Source organism: Erinaceus europaeus, chromosome 11, assembly GCF_950295315.1.
Source record: "Erinaceus europaeus chromosome 11, mEriEur2.1, whole genome shotgun sequence".
Classification (NCBI taxonomy): domain Eukaryota; kingdom Metazoa; phylum Chordata; class Mammalia; order Eulipotyphla; family Erinaceidae; genus Erinaceus; species Erinaceus europaeus.
Window position 1 is genome coordinate 59302188 of NC_080172.1, and position 13297 is coordinate 59315484.

The following is a 13297-nucleotide window of genomic DNA, read 5'->3' on the forward strand; positions in this document are numbered from 1 at the left end:
CTAGGGGTAAGTTACAATTAAAAAGTGAGGCCCATTGATACTGCTCAGACCTCAGTACCCTCCCCAACCTCTGGTGCACACATTTGCATTCTGTGGCCTCAAACCAGATGGAGGGGAGAGACCAGTGCAACTTCAAGACATCCTGGTGTCTGGTCCCGTTTACATGCTGGATGGTGAATGTGGCAAGAGAATGGTGTGAGGGGTTGCTTGTCCACTTTGATCAGCTCAGCTGAGCTCCTTATAGGCTTGCCAGTGTTCTCTGAGCAACTGTTCATGTGTGCCAGGCAGAGTCTCTTACCTTTTTAAAAATTTTTTTAATATTTATTTATTCCCTTTTGTTGCCTTTGTTGGTTTTCTTTATTGTTGTCATTATTATTGATATTGTTGTTGTTGGATAGGACAGAGAGAAATGGAGAGAAGAGAGGAAGACAGAGGTGGGGGGAGAAAGACAGACACCTGCAGACCTGCTTCACCTCCTGTGAAGTCACTCCCCTGCAGGTGGGAATCTGGGGCTCGAAACCAGATCTTTACGCAGGTCCTTGCGCTTTGCGTCACATGCGCTTAACCCGCTGCGCTACCGCCCAACTCCAGAGACTCTTTCTTTTAAGCTGCCCCTATCAGTTTGGCTCATTCCAGACATGGGGAACCAAACTGGTGGAAAGGCATGTTAAAGGGAAGATGGAAACTTCATTTCAATTTTTTAAAAATATTTTTATATTTATTTATTTCCTTTTGTTGCCCTTGTGTTTTATTGTTGTAGTTATTATTCTTATTGATGTCATTGTTGTCATTGTTGGATAGGACAGAGAGAAATGGAGAGAGGAAGGGGAAGACAGAGAGGGGGAGAGAAAGACAGACACCTGCAGACCTGCTTCACCGCCTGTGAAGAGACTCCCCTGCAGGTGGGGAGCCAGGGGCTCGAACCGGGCTCCTTACGCGGGTCCTTGTGCTTTGCGCCATGTGCACTTAGCTCGCTGTGCTACCGCCCGACTCCCCTTCATTTCAATTTTAAAAAGCTTGCCAGGTTTGTTTGTTTTTCTCCAGAGCCCTGCTAAACTCTAGGTTATCTGGTTCTAGCACCAGAACCTGAGACTCTGGAGCCTCAGATAGCACATTGTACTATCTCCCTGGCCCTCAGAAACCCAGTCTGAGAGTCAGTAATTTAGAGAAAGCACTGGAAGGGGCCAGGAAACTATTGGCAGATGAGAAGAAAGCAGATGGTCAGGAGCTAGGGAAGCAGTCCATCTGAGGGGAAGTAAATGCCCCACAATGGGCCATTGCATTCCATTGCATAGAGCCACCTCCTTGGACACACCGGTCACTAGGAACTTTAGGACACTGGGGAAATAAGCAACCCTGGCCTCCATTTGGTCCTTGGAGTCACACATCAACCCATGTTCTTAGGAATCACAAAGCCAGAAGTGGAGGGAGTCTGGGGCTTTGGTGAGTCACCTTCATCTCTTCTTTTTTGCGGCTTTCTGCCCCCAGCACCTCCCCCTGTGAAGGTTGTGCCTACACATACCCGCCTCCTATAGCCTGCCTGCATGTGCCAGTCAGGTACAGTGAGATCCCAGGTGGGCAGAGAGGTGTGTGGAGGGGCTAGCACAGCCCCACAGAAGCAGCAGGAGCTCCGGCTTTGTGTTCACCTACGAGTGGCAGTAAGCTGCTTCATGGAACCCTGACTGGGAAATACAGCTCCTCTCTGGGCCCCATCCAAATAGAAGCTGATGGGTATCTCTCATTTGTGTTGAAGTTACATTGGCACTTCCATGAGCATCTCAGAAACAGAGCCAAAGGAAGGCCTTCTGGGAGCAGGGAGCGAATTGTTTGTTTAGATCTGCCCCAGTAAGCAAAGAGGAAGGAAAGGAGTGGCAGCAAAGTAAAGAGCCAGCAGCCTGTCTGGTGGTGCCTTTGATGTCACACCCCTCCTCAGGTCCCTTTCTTTGCTGTCCCCCTCAATCAGGATGGCACTATATGTGTTATCTTCCTATGAGGGATGAGTGGTCAGGGCAAGAGGTTCTTTGGGGTCTATTGTGGTCTGTTATGTGTTACTTGGCTTCACTCCTTGGAAAATATCAACCTCCTGGGGCCAGGTAGTGGCACACCTGGTTGAGTGCACATGTTACAGTGTGCAAGGACCCAGGGCAGCTTCAAGTCCCAGTCCCCACCTGCAGAGGGACAGCTTTATGAGTATTGAAGCAGGGCTGCAGATGTCTCTCTGTCTCTCTCCTGCTATATCTCCCCCCTACCATCTTAATTTCTCTCTGTCTTTATTATATTAACTTCCCTGGGTTCATTACCATGTGGGCAGCAGCCTACAGCAAAAGCCACTGAAGGTATGCATTAATTTCCCAGGCCTTAACAAGGTAGCCCAACTGTGGCTGCATAAAGCAGTGTAAGTCAGGCCAGAGAGGAAGTGTGACTTGTCATGCATGCAGCCCAGGTTGGACCCCTGACACCTCATGAGAAGTACTATAACACCAGGGAAAGCTCTGGTGTTGTAGTGTCTCTCCTTTTCACTGTCTCTGTGAATTTAAAAAAGAAAAAAGAAGATCTAAAGTAGTGGAATCATGTGTATGTAAGAATCTGGCTTCACAGTCAATCTTTTCTGAAAATCAGTGGGGGCTGGCAAAACAGATCGCCAGAAAATAGTTCACTGGATAATACGCTGTCTTTAGAATACATGCAGCCTTGAGTTGAACCCAGCCCCTGCCACATTGGAAGAAATTTTTGGTGCTGTGGTTACTGTCTCACTTTTCCTGTCTCTCTTTCTCTTCCTATCTCAAAAAAGTTAGCCCAGAGCAGCAAAGCCCCAAAAATGAAGAAGAAAAAAGGAGGAAAAAAAAGCAGTGGAAATGTCCTCTCCTATAGTTATGGAGAATAGAAGACTGAAGTTAGGGCACCATTTCAGCTTTCTAGAAGTTTCTAGAGTTTCTGAGAAACTCTTCTCTGGCTTTTCCAGCTGCTTGTGGCCTCAAGTGCTCACTGGCTGCATTGGTTCATCGCTGCATCACTCCAGCCTCTGGTTTCTTTGTCCCTTCATGTCCTCTTAGAAGAACTTCAGGCATTGGATTGAGGGCTCATCCTAGGTCCAGTGTGATCTCATCTCAACAAGTCCCTTTGCAAAGCCCCTGCCTCCAGTCTCCATAGGTTGCTGAGGCTGCAGTTGCACATGAACTTGGGGGAAGGGCATTGTTCTACCATGACTATGAAAACAAGTGCACTCCCTCTCTGGGTACCTAGAAGCACTGGCTTCATTCACAGGAATTTTCATGCAAGTAGAACTGGCAGGCATGTATATCAATGTGCACATATGTGCAGTGGTGCCCAAATCACTGGGTCATCCCTCCACATCTCTGCCCAGTACTTGATGGTGTGCCTACTGCTGTCATGTATTTTGTGATAGGGTGTTTAGGATGCTTTGAGCAGATAAATTGTTATTATTGTGTAAAATTATCTATCAACATGAGAAAAGCTGAGAGACAAAAGAACCAGAGCATTATTCTGACACATGTGATGCTGAGGACTGAAGTTTTGATCTCGTACTTTTAGGTCCAAAACTCTAGCCACTGAGCCATCTTTTGGGCTACAAAATAATAATTAATAATAATAATAATAATTTATTACTACTAGGTTTATTGCTGGTGTTTGGATCCTGCTCCCAGTAGCCAGTTTTTTTCCCCCTTCTTGGGATTGTTATGTTTTTTTTCTTTCTTTTCTTTGATAGGACAGACATAAATTGAGAGGGACGGGGAGATAGGGAGAAAGGGAGACACCTGAAGCACTGTCTCACCACTCATGAAGTTTCCCCCATGCAGGTGGGGACCGGAGGCATGAACCTAGTTCATTACTCATTATACCATGTGTGCTCTTCTGGGTGTACCTCTGTTCAGCCAGTACCTCTGTTCAAATTATTATATTTTTTTAAAGATTTCTTTTTTTAATGAAAGGGGGAGAAGGTATGGGAGAGAGAACCAGAGCATGATTCTGGTACATGAAATACAAGGGATCAAACTTAGGAACGCATGCTTAAGAGTCCAATGCTTTATTCACCATACCATCACCTGGGCCACTTGAGCAGAAAAATTAAAACCATTCTCTTCTCCCTTCTTTACTCCTCACCCCCCCAGATGCTGCCCTGCAGGTGGACACAGTGGTCCCCAATGCCACAGTGCCTGAGAAAGCGGCTTTCCAACTAGACTGCAGCATCGTGTCTCGTTCTAGCCAGGACTCCCGCTTTGCTGTGGCCTGGTATTCCCTGAGGACTAAAGCCAATGGGAAGGGGAGCAGCCCTGGCCTGGAGGAGCAGGAGGAGGAAGGAGAAGAGGAAGAAGAAGACGACGACGAAGAGGACCCCATGGAGCGGACAGCTCTGCTGAGTGTGGGCCCAGATGCAGTCTTTGGCCCTGAGGGTGGCCCATGGGAGGGCAGGCTGCGTTTTCAGAGACTCTCCCCACTGCTCTACCGGCTCACGGTGCTGCAGGCCAGTCCCCACGATACGGGCAACTACACCTGCCACGTGGAGGAGTGGCTACCCAGCCCACAGAAGGAATGGTACCGACTGACAGAAGAGGAATCAGCCCCCATCAGCATTCGCATTCTGGACACGAGTATGTATGCCCAGATTGCAGGGGCAGGAGATGGTCTCTGCAGCTTCTGTGTCTGGAGGCTAAATTCAGGGCTCCAGTCTCAGTTGGTGCAGTTTTCTCAACCTGCTGTGGATGTTTAGAGTTCATTGTGTTGACCATCATAGAAGGCCAGCTGCCTGTGTGCAAAAAAGTAGGGCAGGAATGAAAATGACAGGGCATCACCTGCTCTTTGCAATGAACCTGATACTCCACCAAGTTCCACTGGATTGAGATGTCATCAGACACTGATATCCTTAAATGTCAATGCCACCCAGTTACTCTTTGGAATATTCTATCTTGTCACCTTTAGCCAATTAGCAAGTGTTCTAGACTCAGGAAGGTGGGGGGAGGGAGAGGAAGAAGGTTGAGCACCTTGTTTTCACATTCTTTCTTTTCCCCAAGTCCCTCAGCCATTTTTTTTTCCTCCAGGGTTATTGCTGGGCTTGGTGCCTGCACCATGAATCCACTGCTCCTGGAGGCCATTTTTTCCCACTTTTGTTGCCATTGTTGTTGTAGCCTCATTGTGGTTATTATTATTGCCATTATTGATGTTGTTCATTGTTGGATAGAGCAGAGAGAAATGGAGAGAGGAGGGGAAGACAGAAAGGGGGAGAGATAGATAGACACCTGCAGACCTGCTTCACCGCCTGCGAAGCGACTCCCCTGTAGGTGGGGAGCCGGGGGCTCGAACCGGGATCCTTATGCCAGTCCTTGCACTTTGCGCCACATGCGCTTAACCCACTGCGCCACCGCCCAACTCCCCCCCTTAGCCATTTTTAATTGGGGGGGGACAAGTTGGAGGTCTGGGAGGATTTTGCATGGTCAGGTGGACAGACCATGAGAAGGGTGGTGATATTTCAGGGGATCCAAGGAAATTGGAGTTGCAGCCTTATTTACCATCACTATCGCCTCAGAATGTTCCAGAATTCTTGAATTTTCATTCAAGAATGAAATTATGACTAGAAATTAAACACTCACCTGCCTGTAAGGCACTCCTTGAGTTAGTCTTCTGTCAGAATGTGGAATATACCAGACTTAAAATGGTGTTGGTGACAGCAGGATTGGCTTATAGCTGTTTGCTAGAATTTCCAACTTTCTTTTAGTTGAGATATTTTACCAGGCAACTTTTTTTTTTTTTTTTAGTTTCAGCAGCTTTATTTTAGGTAGAGTCATATGAAATTGAGACTTACAGGTTGACTTTCAGAAATTTCATATTCTTAGAAATTGTAGTAAGTGTAGGGTGCATTGCCTGTTTAATGCTCACTGAAGGAAAGCATTAAAATAGAAAGGAAAGCAAGACACAAACTCAAACATATTTCAGCTGTACTCAGTTCCCTTTACTGTCTGAACTTAGTATAAGGAAAAAAATAGATTTTTATTTCCATAGAACCAGGGCCTTGTGCATATGTAATTTCACCACCGTGGGCCACTTTTTTTTATTTGTATACAGAGGCAGAGAGAGAGAAAGGCACCCCAGCTCCATTGCTATAGCAACCGCCATGTGGTCCTAGGGCTTACACCTGAGCTCTCCCTGCACATTTCTATGCAGGTGTCCTGCCTGGTGAATTATATATCTCCAGCCCCCAAGGAAAGGTGTTTAGACCACATTTTCTTTTCCCACTGTGGAAGTCCATATTTATTGAATGTCACAAAAGCAACAAGATCATCCAGCAGCCTTTCTCTTTTTGCTTTGCCTGAGTTATTTGCTAGCAAGACACTCCTTTGGTAGACCTTCTGTCTACATTTTTATAGAGAAAATGTAGGCTCCTGCAAAGGCCTCCTAAGTCACAAGAGAAGTCCTCAACTGGGTGCAGAGACACCTGTATCCAAACTCTTCCATACCCAGAAAGAACTCACACAGTGTTCTGTGCAGCTGTAGAGCCACCATGGATGTTAGTCAAGAGCCTATATGACATTTTAGAGAATAATGTTAATAAAGTAAGCATGATTTCTGATAAAATAAATAGAAAACAAAATATCAGAAGCTTTCAAGAGAGAAAGTATAACATCCCCAGAGAAGGCCTTATTGGAGCCAAACTTGGTGCAGAGGGACATAAAAAAACATCACCGTGAAGGAGGGTCAGTCTGCACTGGGCTTATTTCATTACTGTCCTAGATAGAGTCTTGAGTCCATTATTAGGAAAGTACATTCTTTAAAATATTTTTAATTTAATATTTATTTATTTATGAGTATATACAGAAATTAAGAGGGCAGGGGCGAGAGAGAGAGATACCTATAGTAATGCTTCACTGCTTGTGAAGCTTCCCCCCTGCAGGTGGGGACCAGGGCTTAGACCTAGATCCCTGTACACTGTAACACATGCACTCAGCTGTCCCCAGGAAGATACATTTTATTATGTTCTGTTCAAGCAGCAGCAGTGGCTCACAATGGGAAGTGGAAACACTCCTTTGTGGGCACTTTTGACAAGACTGACAGTTATAGCCCCTGGCCATCAGTGGCAGCAGAGGGGATTGTGTTCAAGTCTGCCAAGGTGTCTGGGAGCCATGTCCCTGTCTCACTGACTTGTGTCTCTCACTGTCTCCTGCAGGTTCCTCCCTGCAGTCCATCATCTGCTCCAACGATGCGCTCTTCTACTTCATCTTCTTCTACCCTTTCCCCATCTTCGGCATCCTCATCATCACCATCCTGCTGGTGCGCTTCAAGAGTCGCAACTCCAGCAAGAATTCCGAGGGCAAGAACGGGGTGCCCCTGCTGTGGATCAAGGAGCCACACCTCAACTACTCTCCCACCTGCCTGGAGCCCCCCGTGCTCAGCATCCACCCGGGAGCCATAGACTAAGGGGCCATGGAGGAGCTGAGGCTCTGTGATCAGACAGCTGGCGGCACCAAGACTCTAACCTGCAGAGAATTGTTAGAAGGGTGCCAGGTACCCACCAGTCCCAGCAGTAGGCTGCCTGGAAAAGGTGGTAGTCTTGATTGGCTGCTTTTGAGCAGAGGTCTTCTCTCCACTGAAGTCGGGTTCTTGTTTTCTTCTGTGTTAGGTATTGTAGTGAGTAGTTCCAGGTGCCACATCTACTCACTGGTTTATATAGTGTTCTCAGATAGATGTTACAGGGGTTCTCATCCTTTATAATAGACTCTGTAAATCCCTCTGGTTCACCCCAGACAGATTTTCTTATGGACAATTGATTGATGGCAGAGGGAGGGGGACAAGCCAAGAAACCTCTCTCAAGACATTTTGTTTTTGCTTACTTGAAAATCTCACCGGGAATCAAGACATAGCCAAACTTTTTTCTTTTTTTGTTTTTCCTCCTCCTCCTCCTCCTCCTTCTCTTCCTCCTTCTTCTTCTTCTTCCTTTAACTTCCTTAATGAGACTTGCACATGAGTTGTAGTGCGGGCCCAATTTGTATCTTATCGTTTTCCTCAGCTGGAGCTGCTGGAACCACTTTGCAGTCAAGATGAATGAAAGCAGTGGGATTTTGCTTCAAAGAGTGACGTTGGTATAAGACAGATCGTGTGTAACCCCATTAGGGCAAGGGATGCTTACTTTGCCAGCTTTTCACAGAGGCAGAGAAAGGCCTCCTTCCAACCTTGTCCCAAACAAGGAAAACTTTTTTTTTTTTTTGAGAAAAAGGCCAAAACTCCAAACAGCATAGGTGTTCCCAGGGAAAGTGGGTGGGTAGGCTGCTTCCAGCAGCTTCTGACTTTCCCTTTGATCCAGTCAGCGATCTGGGACAGATCAAGTCAGTCCTGCCAGGCACTCTTGGACTGATAACCATATGCAGATGGGCTTTGACTATCAGGTGCTTTGCTAAACTCTTGAGGGAAGGTGAACAATGAGCCTGGATGGGGGACAGTCCTGAATGGAACACATGGGACCCACAAGCTACCCTGTACACTGACAGGGCACTGGAGTTAGCTGGCAGCTACATTTCTTGGAGCATAGGACAGCCACAGACAGCAGCGGGTGAGAAATCTCCAGAACTTGACCTTGGAGAGGCATTGCTGCCTCCCTGAAGGAGCAATCATGAGGTTTTTCCTCCTGCTCCCAATTAGATTTTCCTCAAATATCTCAATGTTTGATTCTCCGTGTTTCTATCCCTGCAGCTCTCTGCCATAAGAATATCTGCCCAGGGCCGACCCCACACAGCCCTTAATCTCAACAGAGAGTGAGCACACACCACTATCTGCATTCCCTCTCTGACATTGGCTGAGGTTCAGTCTAATGGCAGCTTCATTTTAATACCACCTTCCCCACTGTTAGAGCCCACAGAAGACTAATGCCACCCTCTTAACTGGCATTAATGGACAGGATGTTTGGTTGCATTCTACTTTATGTCCTGGTTTGTCCATATTTTGCTAATTCAGGGGGCTGTCTCCCTTTCTCTCAAGGTGGATCTTGAATCCCAGGGGAATGCCTCGCTTGGAAATGGCCAACTGGGATTCTGGAAGTAAAGCAAACCAGTGAATAAACCCGGTTGTAAGATAGAGCAGATGCAGGGGAGTGGAGGCTGTGGGGATGGCCAAGTCCTGTGGGCGTTGATCCCTCTTGGCGTGTGTGTGTGTGTGTGTGTGTGTGTGTGTGTGTGTGTGTGTGCGCGCGTGTGCGTGCAGGTGGCTTGGGGCTTGGCTGCACTGTCAAAGCCGAGGAGGATGGAGTTGAGCACTCAGCCCGAAGCCCTACCTTCTCTTCCTGCGGACACACCTGGATCTTCCTGTGAGTGCAGACACGCCCACATTCATCCATGTTCTTCATTTATCACCCTGTACCAACACTTTGGAGACACTTTGCTGGTGAGGAAGAAAGGCAGTCAATCGTGTCCCATTCTTTCTCCATTTATGGGGTGGGGGGCTCCTGACCCCTGATTTAGAGACTGAGTCAATAAGGGAAGAAGTGTGACTTTGTCGGAATGGAAAGCTGCCAGCAGGCATGCGTGACTAAATGTGTCCTGCTTCACAGCTATAGAGATGTAGGTGCTGCACGTAATTAAATATGTGAAGCAGCTGGAAGACAGTTGAAAGGACAGAAAACAAACAAACAAAAAAAAAAAAAGAAACCGGAGCCAGTATTTTAATAAAAGAATTTTTTTTTTCCTGTGTATTTTCTATCGGGCTGGAGAGGCCATCCAGCTTTCTATGAAATCCCCCAAAACCTTTCTTTGGCCATTTCTATGAAAATGTGGTGTTGGATGAATGGTTATGGCGCCCTTCAGTGGCTGAAAGGCCTCACAGCACTTTGCCAACAGGAGCTTTAGCCCCATCTGAGACCAGGGCAGGAAGCAAACTGTGGACTGGATTACTCTCCGGACGCTACGTCAAAGATGTCACATTCATGACAAACCACAGTGTGCTAGGCCCATTCCAGGACATGGATACGACCGCACCCTCTTTCACTGGGGTGTTTCTGTAGCAAGTTTTCGTATTCTTTTAAATCAATGGTTTCTCTGCGCAGTTGTTGCAGGAAAAAAAAAAAAAAGCAGGATGGGGGTGAAAATACTACCCACGCATGATGTAGAGAGCTGTTGATTTGGTTTTGTTTGCTTTTTTTTTTAAAGGAAAACTATTTGTAAGATGTTGCACTAAAATGTTTTATATACATTCAGAGATGAGTAGTAAATTATGTTGAAAACATAGCTGTTTACTTTTACTGGAGTTCATTGTCTTTCTTCTTCCTCACTTACAGCATCCACTTACCTCTGTAGAATTGTGTCCCCTGACAGTGGCCTTATCATCACGCTCCCTGACCCCCAGCTAAATGGTGCCTTTGTCCAACGCACTTTACTGCAGTCTGCTGAAATAGCATAGTGGATAAAGCATTGCTCTCTCAAGCTGAAGTCCAGAGCTTGATTCCTGATGTTCCATATGCCAGAGTGATGCTCTGGTTCTCCCTGCACCCCTCCACCTCAGTCTCTCTCATAAATCTTTGTTTTTTAAATAAAGTATCAATAAATATATACACTCACCACAGATGTTACAGTTGTGCCTCTTCTACAACACATCAGAAACCTCATAAGTTCACTTTATTATTTTAAGATTTATTTCTGAGAGACAACTAGAGTATCTCTCTAGCACATGCAATGCCAGGGCCTGAACTCAGGAACTTCTACTGGAGAGTCCAAGGCTATCCACTGTGCCACTTCCTGGGTCATCTGGTGGTTTCAGAATATGGAGCTTATGGCCGGGTGGTGGCACACATAGAGTAACACATTATCCTGCATAAGGATCCAGGTTCAAGTCCCCAGTCAGGTAAGTTTCCTAAGCTATGAAGCGGTGCTGCTGGTATCTCTCCCTCTCTATCCTCCTTCCTCTCGCAATTTTCCTCTGTCCCTATCAAAAAGAAAAAGAACAAAGATTATGTGGGGCTTATAAATTCAAGGTGGTGGGGGCGGGGAGACCATGGAGGAAGAGTAGACATGGTGGGGTGAGAGGAGTATGATGAGGCGTGAGAACAGTATGGAACATCCTTATCCTTAGCTACTAAGGGCCTCTGTAGCAAGACTACATTGCTTTTCTCAAAGTGTCATGCTGACTTGGGCATTTTCAGCACACATTTTTTAGAGTGAGGGAGAGAGCAGGAGCTCTCCATTCCTGTTCCATGAGTCTCACCAAATCCCTGCCTCTGGCCCCTACACAGCTGGAATGTCCTGAAGTTGCCTGCAACTGCTAATCAAGAAGAGTGATTAAAACCACAGCAGGGGCACGCAGCTGGTTAGACCAGAAACCCTCCTGAATGGTTTATTTATTTATTTATTTATTTATAACCAGAGCACTGTTCAGCTCTGGCTTATGGTGGTGTGGGGGATTGAACCTGGGACTTGGAGCCTCAGGCCTGAGAGTCTGTTTGCATAACCATTATGCTATCTACCCTCTGCCTTTCTGAATGTTTTTAAAGAACACAGAAGAATATGCTAAAGGCACTGGTTAGAGAAGAAACAGCAGAGGGGAGGTGCTTCCTTTTCTTTTTTAAACTCCCAAGTCTTAAAGACACAAATGTGTGTTCAGCTCTGCCCGCCAGGCCAGCCCTGTTGGCTGTGTCCTTATCAACTGCTTGCAGCTGCTGGCTTGGCTAGGTGTGGGAACATGACTGCTTATCCCTTGGGTACCAGAATGGTTCTATGTCAAATAGTTTTATTCATTATTTTTGCTTATCTCAACCCATTCCTACCCCTACCCTCAACCCCCATGCTTTTATGCTTGCTCCCTCTCTGTCTGCCAAAAGACAAAAAGGAGATAGGATATTGCAGTGTAAGTAGGACTCCAGAGATTGGTTATAATAGTTATACAAATATACAAGTGTAATGGTTATACAAAAAGAATTTCATGCCTGAGGCAGCAGGTTCAACCCCCAGCACCATCATAAACCAGAGATGATCAGTGCACTGGTTAAAAATAAAATAAACAGGGAGTCGGGCTGTAGCGCAGCGGGTTAAGCGCAGGTATTGCTAAAGCACAAGGACCGGCATAAGGATCCCGGTTCGAACCCCGGCTCCCCACCTGCAGGGGAGTTGCTTCACAGGCAGTGAAGCAGGTCTGCAGGTGTCTATCTTTCTCTCCTCCTCTCTGTCTTCTCCTCCTCTCTCCATTTCTCTCTGTCCTATCCAACAACGACAACAATAATAACTACAACAATAAAACAACAAGGGCAACAAAAAGGAATAAATAAATAAAATAAATAAATAAATAAAAATAAACAGAAGGGCCCAGATGGTGAAGCACCTGGTTAAGCATACATGTAACCATATACAAGGACTCAGGTTCAAGCCCCTGTTCCCCACCTGCAGGGGGCATGCTTCATAAGCAGTGAAGCAAGTACGGCAGGTGTCTTTCTCCCTCTATCTCCCTCTCCCCTCAATTTCTTTCTGTCCTATCAAACAAAATAGAAAGGGGGAAATAAAGGAAAAATGGCCACATGGAGCAGTGGATCCATGAGCCCCAGTGATAACCCTGGTGGCAATAAAATAATAAATAAAATATAAGTGTGACTCTCTTCACCTTTAGTGCAAATCCAGTGTAAAGGAAGGGCGGCTGTTGTGTCTGCAGGCTTAGAAGCAGTGTTCATCGCTCTAGGTTCTGGATCTAAAAGCTAGGGGAGCAGGAGAACCAGAGTGACACAGAAGGAAGAGCAGCTGCCAAATGGCATCTGAGCAGGCCACGTGAGCCCATCTTTTTCTCTTTCCAGCCTGATTCCCTGAAGTGACTAGTAGACACAACTGGGTCTTTCAATACTGCTGGTGAAAACACCTCCTCCTGGCCCACCACCTGGCATAGTGCAAGCCCAGCCTTTCTGAGTCACACTAATTCCTGAAATCCACTAGCTATGGTCTGAAGGAGCTGCTGGAAAAGGCTATTGGTACCACAGGGAGTCTGTTGAGAAGTTGTCATTGCTCACTGGTCAGAGGAGCACCCATCCAAGGGAGGCCCAGTGAGTCATTCTCCACCTGATGCCTGCAGACTTTGACCTGGGTGGGAAATTTTCATCTTGACCTTTCTTCTTGAGGATATTGACAGCTTCTACTGACTAGAAAGTTGTGTCCTGCTCCCGTGGAGAAGGTAGATGTGGTGTGCTGGACTTAGCCTTGGTTGGACTGTCAGTTCAGTCCCTTACTGTGTGTCCTTGGACACAACATACAACCTCTCTGTTTCTTATTCAGAGAACCAGAGACAATAATAACGCTGAATCTAAGTGCTGCACTCAGTACAGGGCCTG

The 13297-nt window shown here is 46.5% G+C and overlaps 1 protein-coding gene across 7 annotated transcripts in view; it reads left to right on the plus strand.

Moving 5' to 3' along the window:
- IGSF3 (immunoglobulin superfamily member 3) overlaps positions 1–10223 on the plus strand; it is a 128756-nt gene extending 118533 nt beyond the window's left edge. For all 7 annotated transcript variants that reach the window (XM_060201821.1, XM_060201822.1, XM_060201823.1 and 4 more), the window contains 2 exons: positions 4131–4610; positions 7178–10223. In XM_060201821.1, coding sequence (XP_060057804.1) covers positions 4131–4610; positions 7178–7428 — 731 coding nt within the window. In that variant the 3' untranslated portion in view covers positions 7429–10223. The remainder of the gene's footprint in view (positions 1–4130; positions 4611–7177) is intronic.
- Positions 10224–13297: the final 3074 nt, after the last annotated feature.